The sequence below is a fragment of the Sinocyclocheilus anshuiensis genome, unplaced genomic scaffold (assembly GCF_001515605.1).
Source record: "Sinocyclocheilus anshuiensis isolate Anshui unplaced genomic scaffold, SAMN03320099.WGS_v1.1 scaffold1154, whole genome shotgun sequence".
Lineage (NCBI taxonomy): Eukaryota > Metazoa > Chordata > Actinopteri > Cypriniformes > Cyprinidae > Sinocyclocheilus > Sinocyclocheilus anshuiensis.
Genome location: NW_015542345.1, coordinates 2459939 through 2470891, shown reverse-complemented (window position 1 = coordinate 2470891; position 10953 = coordinate 2459939). Strand labels below are relative to the sequence as shown.

Here is a 10953-nt window from a genome sequence, read left to right as displayed (position 1 = left end):
CGCATCACTCTTGTCACGTGACCCCCCCCCCTCCGTTTTATTTCTCAGCCCCCCACCAGCTCAAAATACGTTCCCGCGGCTATGTATAGAGAGGCCTGTACTTGCCATAAGGAGCAGGGTATTCCCCAGGGCCGGGTCCTGGGTAGAAGGTTCCAGACCCTGGCGGCTGGACGGCATATTGCTGCGGGTGTCCCACGTAAGGTGCACTATGACGATACTAAGAGAAGAGGTGGAGAATCTCATTTAAATATATATTTATATATGTGTACAACTGCACAAAAATACAATATTTCATATTCACTGAGCTTCGATTATATTCATTTCTACTATACAAAACAGCAAATAACTTTTGTTAATCATCTGATCAAAATTTTAAATAGCCTTAAATGCATTTAAAGAATGTTTTGTTAAGCATCCCATGTGAATTTTATTTAAAGAAATGAAAGAAAAATACTTAATACTTCAATACTCAACATTTAATATAAATATATTTCATGAATATTTCATGAATTAAACATATTTAAACATTACATGGTAATACACAAACAATTCCATAAATATGTTGTATATTAACATTTTGTCATATTTACTATAAAATGTTTAATATATAATCATTTTATATATGTAATATAAAAATACAATTATAAACCATACAAATTCTACCATACAAATCTAAATAAAACACAATACCATACATAAAATGAAACCCATTTCTGCCATAAAAAACATCCCATTCAGGTTTTATTTATAAATAAATTAAATAATGAAACGGATATAATGGCAAATAAAATTGCATTAAAAACATTTGATAAATCTCTGAAATTAAAAATTCCATAATATTACGGGTTTTTCCATCACTGTGGGAATCCTGAAATTATTTTGTGTATACAATCCATTTTTGGTGATTTCACAGTAACAGATTTACTGACTCTTTACCTGAGGAATGTAGTATTGGTGTGTCTGGGTAGGAAAGGGCATATGCGTCATAGCCATCATGATGGGCTGGTTGGGAGGATAAACCGTAGCCGTTGGGGTCTGTGAGCCCGGCCGAATGGAGGGGTTGTTGGTAGGAAGGGCAGGCCGTGCTGGCTGTAACTGAGTCCTGTGGAGGAACTGAGGAGGAAGTCAAAAAAATGAGAGTTAAGTAGAAACAGAGAGAGAAGAGAAACAAGTCAGTGTTGACACAAGTCAGTTCACCTCAGGACATTCTCCTGTGTCTGTCAGGCAGTGTATTCAAATCATGAGGCATTTGAATTTGCAGTTAATTGACAATCTGATATTCAGACGCTGGAACAGCAGTGATCACACTGTATATGCTAGATGAATTATATCAATTCTGCTCATCAAACAGACACAATGAAACAAACATAAGCACACACACACACACACACAGCAGCCTGGAGAAATGAGCAGTATTCTCATTCTCCACTGTAACAGGGTGGTGGCACAGCTTTGGCACAACGGTTTATTCATCAGGAGAATACTGCATGCCTGCTGGTGGAGTCGTCCCCTCCCCCATCATTTCCTCCCCCGCTTTCCCTCTATTTGTCTCTCTCTCTCTCACTCAGCACAGCAAATATTACCTCAGCAAACCCAGTCAGTGGGCGATAGCAGCCGGGCAGCACTGGAGCAAGGGGTGACCTCTCTCTCTCTCTGCCTGATTCTATAGCCCCATTCACACCATAAACGATAACTATAAAGATAATGATATTAGCGTCCACACCAGCGAACAATATCGTCTGTTTATTTAAATTCTTGAGCTCATTATAGCAGGATTGATTCTGATTGGGTGTCAATGTTTTTAACGTTCATCAACTGGAAAAAAATTGTTCTGAAAGTGATTCCAATGACCACGTTCATATTCGCGCGATTTTTTGCGCAGCTCGTCAGTGAACAACGGCTCTGTGTAGTTAATGCTGCTCAATGTGAAAGCCCGCAGGTGATGGAGATTTACCGCTGATTACAGAACTGGCTTTCTGACAAGATGCGCATTAAATATCGCATGCGATTTATCGTGCAGCCCTAATATTTTTTCTATATATTTCAGAGTATATTTTCTAGTTAATATATTAGAATTTTTCTTCGTTTTTAATTATTTTTAATTTAAGTGTGATTTATTCATGTGATTGTGAAGTTGAATTTTCAGTAGCTATTAAGGCCCTTTCATAAGATATAGTTCTAAAAATCGTTCTCAGTATTAAAGAATAGCAGAGTCCACACCACAGCTATAACGATAAAGGCACAGAGAAACGATATTGTTGGAATCACTTTCAGAACGATTTTTTTCCAGCTGATGAACGATAAAAACTTTGACACCCAATCCGAATCAATCCTGCTATAATGAGCTCGAGAATTTAAACGGCAGACACGCGTGGGGTAAGAATAAACAGACGATATCGTTCACTGGTGTGGACGCTAATATCGTTATTTTTATAGTTAGCTTTATAGTTATCGTCCTTGGTGTGAACGGGGCTTTACTCTAGTCTTCAGTGTCACATGATCCTACAGAAATCTTTCTAATATGATTATCTGATGCTTAACACACATTTCTTATTAGTGTTGAAAACAGTTCTGCTGTCTAATATTTTTGTGGATACATTTCCACAATTTGCCACCATTTCCAAGGCAAAAGGTTATTTTCAGTTCTCCCTTAGACAACATCCAACCTAATCACACGGCTCAGGTACACCCAAAAACATCTAACAACATGGCTCAGAATAATCCAAGCCTATCATTAAGCAAGCCTCTGAGAGATTTCCCAAAGCCACGAGTGTGTGTAGAGACAAGAACAATAAATGCAGCAGACGCCCCTTGATGGGTGGCTAAAAAGTGATTTAACACCACAGAACTGATCCGCTCGTGTCTGAAAGCAGAGCGGAGATTACACATTACTGTCTGTGCTCAGAGTGTCAGTCCTCCAATAAAAATGATGTTGAGAGTCTTGAGTTGTGCTCTTTGGAGAGCATTTATCATTATGTGACTATCAAAAAGCTCAGGAAGAACTGGATGAGTTGATTTCTTTAAATACACAGAAAATAAAAGACTGACCGAAGCTGGGTTTTACTATGTACCCTATAAAATGATGTGGTTACAGGACTGGACTGGCATGCTTCACTGTAAATGGATGCACTATGTGTGAGATCGTGTAATAGGGTGGCATGCTGGGTAGGGCTGCACAATGAATGGAATTTCTAATCGTAATTACAATTATGGATGCCACAATTACGTAATCGTTCAAAGCGGCAATTAATCGTTCAAAGTCCGCTTATGTTATTCTGCACGCTTAAGATATGTTTTTTTCTTTCTACATGTTATCTTAAGGGTTTTTCCATTGTTTTAGATTTAGTATACCATTATAATACCATTCAAATTTTTACTTTTTTATAATTTAAAGAAGAAACCAATCCGATGTATATTTGACATTTGAGGCTTAATACTATAGAAAAGCACTAAAGGTTTTTCAGTTAGAGTGTTTTCAGCTTGTTTATTTTCATATAAAAATATGGCATGGAGTTGCATCAAACAATGGTATAAACATTATTCAATGTAAATTGTGATAATCGTAATTAATAATCGCAATTACAATTTCAAGGGAATAATCGTCAATTATGATTTTTGTCATAATCGTGCAGCCCTAATGCTGGGGCAACTCACACTAGTAGCTGAAAAGAAGATCTGACACTAAAACAACTTGCTGAGATAAACGGCTCTCTAATTAAATCTACGGCATATGAGGACACAGTACGCTCTGTTTGCATAAGGACAAAAGGAAACAACGGATTCAGCAACAAATGAGCAGAGATGCCAAGTAAAGATGGTTAATGGCTGAACAAATGCTCAGAAAAAGATGTGGGAAAGTTAAATTACAATCATCCCAAAAGTTACATTTTTTTGTGACTCCAAAATGAAATAAAACCAAAAATGTACTTTAATTTTTTATACAGAACCTGTCCTCATAAAACACCTAGAATAAATCTCATTTCGCTACTAAAATGACCATTTAACTCATTGTGGTTTTTATTTATTAAAAATTAAATACAGCTAAAACTAAAACTATAAATATCGGGGGAGGAGGGGGGGCAGTATTTATAAAGTATTTAATACTTCATAAAATTTTTTTTTTTTAAACGGTCATAAATATTGGTTTATAGACCTTTGGGTCAAAGGTGAAAACAGAGACCTGACAAATGAAACAAGAAAGAAAAGAAACAGACACAGAAGACCACCACTGGAGAACAAACATTGCTTGTGTGTGTGTAATGGGTGATTTCCTCTCACTGTGACTCATACAGGCCGACAGGGGATCGAGCGCAGCCTGGGGCGAAGACCACTCTGTGCTAAACTACTGTCACAATGCCGTACAAGTGTGTGCGGAAGAGAGAGAGCGTGTGTGTGTGGAAATGCCAGGGAGGGATGGAAGCGGAGACTTGGTGTCTGTGTGTTTGTAAGGGACAGAGATAAGAATGAATGCATGTATCTGAATGAAAGTGAAAGTGAAAGTGACGTGACATGTGGCCAAGTATGGTGACCCATACTAGGAATTAGTGCTCTGCATTTACCCATCCAAAGTGCACACACACAGCAGTGAACACACACACACCGTGAACACACACCCGGAGCAGTGGGCAGCCATTTATGCTGCGGCGCCCGGGGAGCAGTTGGGGGTTCGGTGCCTTGCTCAAGGGCACCTCAGTCGTGGTATTGAAGGAGAGAGCGCTGTGCATTCACTCCCCCCACCTACAATCCTTGCCGGTACGAGACTCAAACCCACAACCTTTGGGTTATGAGTCCGACTCTCTAACCATTAGGCCATGACTTCCCCCTTTGAATGGCAGAAAGAGAGAGAAAGAGGGCATGAGAGAGTGTGGATCTATGACAGGGATAGAAAAGAGCATTAGAGAGCATGAGAGAAAATAATAGAGGGGGACAAATTGAATGTGGAACGTGAATGAAACAAATGGATGGCTCCTATATATATATTAGGGTGATTCTGTAACTATGGGCATTTTGCAAGTAAATTATGGATTAAGGGAGGGATAGTTATGGATTATGAAGGGATAGTTCACCCAAAAATGAAAATTCTGTCATTAATTACTCACTCTCACGTTCATCTTCAGGACACAAATTAAGATATTTTTGATGACATCCGAGAGCTTTCTGACCCGGCATAGAGAGCAATGCAATTAACCACATTCAAGGCCCAGAAAGGTAAGGACATTGTTAAAATAGTCCATGTGAAATCAGTGGTTCAACTGTAATTTTATAAAGCTACGAGAATACTTTTTGTCAGTCTTCGCTGTCAGTACCACGCATGTGTGTGATGCTGCTCACTCAGAAGATGGCATTCTGATATAGAACTTGGATGCACTGCGCCTTGTTTGCAAGCAGAGGAATGTACATGCATACGCCATGTTACTCTCGTGAACACACATCAAAGACTGATATGGAGAAATTGTTGAATAAAGTTGTTATTTTTGTTTTCTTTTTATGCACAAAAAGTATTCTTGTAGCTTCATAATGTTATGGTTGAACCACTGATGTCACATGGACTATTTTAATGATGTCCTTACTACCTTTCTGGGCCTTGAACATGGTAATTGCGTTGCTGTCTATGCAGGGTCAGAAAGCTTTCGGATTTCATCAAAAATATGTTAATTTGTGTTCCGAAAATGAACGAAAGTCTTGCGGGTTTTGAACAACATGAGGGTGAGTAATTAATGACAGCATTTTCATTTTTGGGTGAACTATCCCTTTAACAAGGCCAAGGCTGGATTATTTGATCAAAAACACTAAATAGTATTATAATTCAAAATAACTGTTCTATGTGAATATATTTTAAAATGTAATTATTCCTGTGATGGCAAAGCTGAATTTTCAGCATCACTACTCCAGTCTTCCGTGTCACATAATCCTTCTGAAATCATTCTGATATGCTGATTTGCCACTCAAGAAACATTTATTATTATCAGTGTTTCAAACAGTTGTGCTGCTTAATATTTTTTTTTCTTTGATAAATAGAAAGTTCAAAAGAAAAGCATTAATTTAATGCATCCGTACTGAACAAAAGTATTTATTTCTTTAAAACAAGTCACTGAATTAAAATATATTCAATATATATCTACATATTAAAATTAATATATAAATATATTATCACAAGTGCTTCTAGCATCTTTCATCATGCACCACAGAGGCTCTGACCTATATGTTCTTCATTTCTCTTGCTGACCAACATTCAACACCAGCCAACTATTCCAGCCTCTGCTCTGTGTGTGTGTGTGTGTGTGTGTGTGTGACACTCCCTTTCCACTCTCTCCTATTTCTGTTTGTTTTCTAATGGCCTGTAGGCATCAGATTTACCCAGTCTGCAGTGGAAGCGAGCTGGGACTTGCCACAGCCACAGGGGGAGAAATGAAACCTTAACTCAGCTCTTTTAACATCAGCACAGATGTCAAAGCTTCTTTCACTGCTGCACATTACATAGTCAAGTGCTGTTCTATAAGGTGAACCCTACACAGACCTCTGTACATTGTTATGCTTTTTGCTTTATTTCCCCTCTAAACAAAAGTATTAAGGCAAAAAAGGTCCACTGTATATTGTCCATAATGTAGCGATACATGAAACATTTCACACACAGAAGTAATTTTCTGATTCTGAACCCACTGCAAAATCTGCATGGGAAAATTCCTGGTTGTGATTGATTTTGTCTGTGAAAATTCGCCAAACAATAGTAAAAGTGACAGCACCTTTACACTCAAGATGTGGTGGCATATACAACTGCTCGGCAAAATTACACAGACGAAATCCGGTCATCTCAATAGGAATCCACATTATCAGGAGTTTTGTGTGAGGGCGAAAAAGTTGGTCACACGAATCCGTCACGTTCAATAATAGAAAGCTGCTTGATTTGAACGTGACTTCTGTGTGAGCTTCATTAATTGCTACACTTGACAATGAACAATGGAGCTCTTGCAGCAATCTCGCCAAAAGTTTGCTAATGTGACCGCACCTTAAGGCTTTCCTTATAGTTTGTGTCAGTATTGTACTGCAAATCTTGTTGTTTCCTGTGATTTTAATTCTGGTGCAATTAAATTTAAGCCACTGGAAAGAGAGAGACATGTGGCAGGTTGGGGCAGAAAGTCACAGAACTTTCCTTAGAGGTCAGATGCTTGTGGACGCACTCGCATGGGCTTGTGGCTACACGCAAAACGCATAAACAAATCATTAGCAACAAATGACAAACAAGTTTCTCCTTGTAATGAAACACCAAAGCACAGCGGATGGAATATCTGGAACACACACACTCATGCATGTACGGACAAGTGTAAAGCTGCCCAAAGCAACTTCCATTCTAATGATCTTAATGACCTCTGAATGCATATGGTTACGACTGACAAAAGCTCAATTCTTCTAAACACGTACAACAATGTTTCTGCTCAGGAAAGTAACACACTGAAGTATTTCATCTAATAAAAGGTGCACTAACAGTATTGACAAGCATTAGCGATCAGCGTCAGTCTTCATCGCACATCTGCTCATCAGATAACATGAATACAAAACATCATCATTTAGACGCTCATTCAGAAAAGACAAGAAACGGATGAGTCAGAGGAGATACTTCTGATGTCTGGTTCTCAAGGACAGGGAGCTCGTTACACAGTCGAGCTAACACATGAATATGTAATATGAATACATCTCTAGTCATAATGGTTCATAAAGCTGAAGAGAGGCATTTCTGCACCACAAGCATCACCAAACTCAACTCACTGGTTGAGCTATTACTTAGAGGAGTATTTGTAGTAAACTGAATACAGTAGGTGTCGTAATATGCAAGTATTGAAAATAATGTGTTTATTATAATACAATAATATCATCAATTATAAATGGCTAAAAAAAAAAAAAAGCTTCTTAAGAAGAGTCTGATAGGTCTGTGGGATTTACCTGATGGTGGGTCGGCCGAGGCCCCGTCACAAACTAATAGAGATGGCAGCATGTTTTAAGGTCATCAGGAGCAGGAAAGGAAGAGAAAGAATGGCGAGACAGTGAGGATAACAGATGATTCACCTTGAATAACTTTGCATTTCCATTACAAATTAAACAAGAACTGCATAGCAGGGTTGTATGACATGTCAGCAGAGCAGGTGGTCCTACTGGCTGGTCTTAACATTAATGACTGAAGTTGGTTTGATTCAGGCACTTAAAGGATAAGTCCACTTATCAGGAAATGTATATTCTGGAAGTGGACTTATCCTTTAAAGTCAGCAAGTCCAACAACCTCACGGTAACACTCCGAATTTTTAAGCTTTTTTTTATATATTAATGAGGCGAGCCAAATTATGTGTGGTATCTTTTAAAAATTTGGTGTGAGTATACATTTTTAAAGGAATTAATACTTTATAATGTTGCAAAAGATTTCAATTTCAAATAAAAGCTTTTCTTCTAAATGTTATATTCATCAAAGAATTATGAAAAATAAAAGTATCATGGTTTCCACAAAAATATTGAGCAGCAAATCTGTTTTCAACATTGATAATAAAAAGAAGTGTTTCTTGAGCAGCAAATCAGCATATTAAAATGATTTATGAAAGATCAAGATATTTTTTTATGAAATCCGAAAGCTTTATGACCCTGCATATACAGCAATGCAACTGCATTTTCAAGGCCATGCAGAAACGTAGTAAGGACATTGTTAAAAAATTATTTTGGTTTTCTTTGAGCAAAAAAAGTATTCTTGTATCTTCATAAAATTACGGTTGAACCACTGATGCCACATGGACTATTTTATCTATGTCCTTACTACCTTTCTGGGCCTTGAACATGGTAGTTCCTTTGCTGTCTGTGCAGGGTCAGAAAGCTCTCGGATTTAATCAAAAATATCTTAATTTGTGTTACAAAGATGAACAAAGGTCTTACAGGTTTGAAACGACATGAGGGTGAATAATTAATAGGGATGTAACAATATCAAAATCTCTCGATATGAAGTCCACGGTACGATATTTATTGAGATATTAAAAAGAAAAAGACAAATGAAGACTTCGCTTTGAAACGCGCAGCGAAAACAGAGTTGATGAAGGGATTAAGCCATATTGTGCTTTCGAATTTAGTTTGTTTGACAGATACTGTGCCAAAGCATAATGGCCCAAAACACAACTTTAAAAATATTTTATGTTAGAATAAGTAGTTTAAATACAGTATATTTAAAAAACGACACTTTTTGCCTGGAAGACCTATCGTTTTATATCGTCATGTGACCACGATGACACCGAGAGAGTATTGCTATCGCGATAATAACATTATCTTCCTAGTTATTAATGACAGAATATTCATTTTTGAGTGAATAATTCCTTTAAGGGTTTATTGTTGTTGTTGTTTGTATCACCAAAAGCACTTGACAATTTTTAGTAATTAATGACAGAATTTTCATTTTTGAGTGAACTATCCCTTTAAAAAAAATCTTACCAACTCCAAACTTTTGAATGAAAGTATGTATAAAATCTTATATCACACTATGAGTAATGATAAGTACTTATATCACAATAATGGAATATTCACAACATGGTTATTTTTTTGCTGGAAATTCAAACCAAAAACGTTTTATATTTTAAATAATATGTGATAAAATATCTTAAAATAATATTTTTTCCAAACACATAGATGACACCTAGGTGCCTATACTGAAAGCATCAATTTGCTGGACAATCTGCAGAATAGGCAATCGTTTTTTTTTTCTTTGTTACAAAGTGGTTTACGGTTGTTTATGCATTAGTGAATCACGCCAGTGACTAAATTATCAACTTCACACTGTTCCTGTTGGCAGCCTGAAAGCCATCTGATATCTACACTGTGATTATTTTATATACCAATATAAATAATATTCAATATAATGCCACAATCAACACTTTTCACAATTAGTTAATCTTGGTGGCTGTTACAGTAAAAGCTTTTACTGTAACACATGTAATGCTCATTTAATGCTAATTGCTCTTCATATCATATGCAGAGATATTAGCCAATCATAGCAGTGGGCATTTATACTGAAGTCTCACAGCAGACACGTCCCTTCCAGCAGAGTGTTCAAATCAGAGGGCTAAAATCAGGGTAGAAAATGACCATTTATATCTAAATTATGATCGTTTTTAGTGGAAAAAAACCCTACTGAAATTGTAAGTGCACCTCAGGAAACATTAAAAATAATAAAAAAATGCATTGTATGACCCCTTTAATGTACATGGGCAGGGTGCAGTGCTTACCGGCCGAGTTTGCGGCTGTATGTTCATTGGCTGCGTCTGTGGTGAGTACACCAGAGGGGCGGAGCCTGCATTCTGAGCTGGGTTATATGGAGGCTAAGGAGTGAATCATAGACAGCAAAAAGGTTAGGCAACTTCCTTTTGAAGCATGATATATAGTTTCCATTCACAGCACAGGATACAAAATAGCAAGAGCTCATCATTATCTGAGTGTGTGCATATTGACTTAATTTCTTTGTCAGACAAAACCCAGATGAATACATTACCCTCCAATCAATCCACAGCAACAGTTTATATAAAAGTGTCTGTGGAGTGTGTATATATCTGTCCAGAGTGTGTGTGTGTGTGAGAAAGTCGTGGGATCATTACAGCACCTGTGTCGGCTGGAAACACTATTTATAAAATAGCGACAGTGTTCCTTCAGGCTGGTGGTAACCATGGTGAGGAGAGCAGAGCAAAAATCACTCATAACACAAAACCACAGCACTCTGTATTGCGAGTGTGTGTGTGTGTGTGCCAAAACATCAGCTGTCTAAATGTAATACACAAGTCTAAATGTCACAGTTAATTCAGACCCAACAAAGGCAAAGAACAACTAATTTCTGGTACAAAATAAGGTGACCCAGAAAAACATGGCAACACCAAAATTTAATGAGTTCTCCTCGGTCTTACAGGGGTCATATGACGTTGCTAAAAAATAACATTATGT

General features: G+C 37.4%; 1 protein-coding gene across 2 annotated transcripts in view; it reads right to left on the bottom strand.

Moving 5' to 3' along the window:
* The window catches only part of LOC107691321 (eukaryotic translation initiation factor 4 gamma 3-like), a 55127-nt gene that overhangs the window by 29545 nt on the left and 14629 nt on the right, over positions 1 to 10953 (bottom strand). For both annotated transcript variants that reach the window (XM_016489869.1, XM_016489870.1), the window contains exons 4-7: positions 10248 to 10340; positions 7939 to 7971; positions 937 to 1113; positions 106 to 217 (exon numbers count right to left, since the gene is read on the bottom strand). In XM_016489869.1, coding sequence (XP_016345355.1) covers positions 106 to 217; positions 937 to 1113; positions 7939 to 7971; positions 10248 to 10340 — 415 coding nt within the window. The remainder of the gene's footprint in view (positions 1 to 105; positions 218 to 936; positions 1114 to 7938; positions 7972 to 10247; positions 10341 to 10953) is intronic.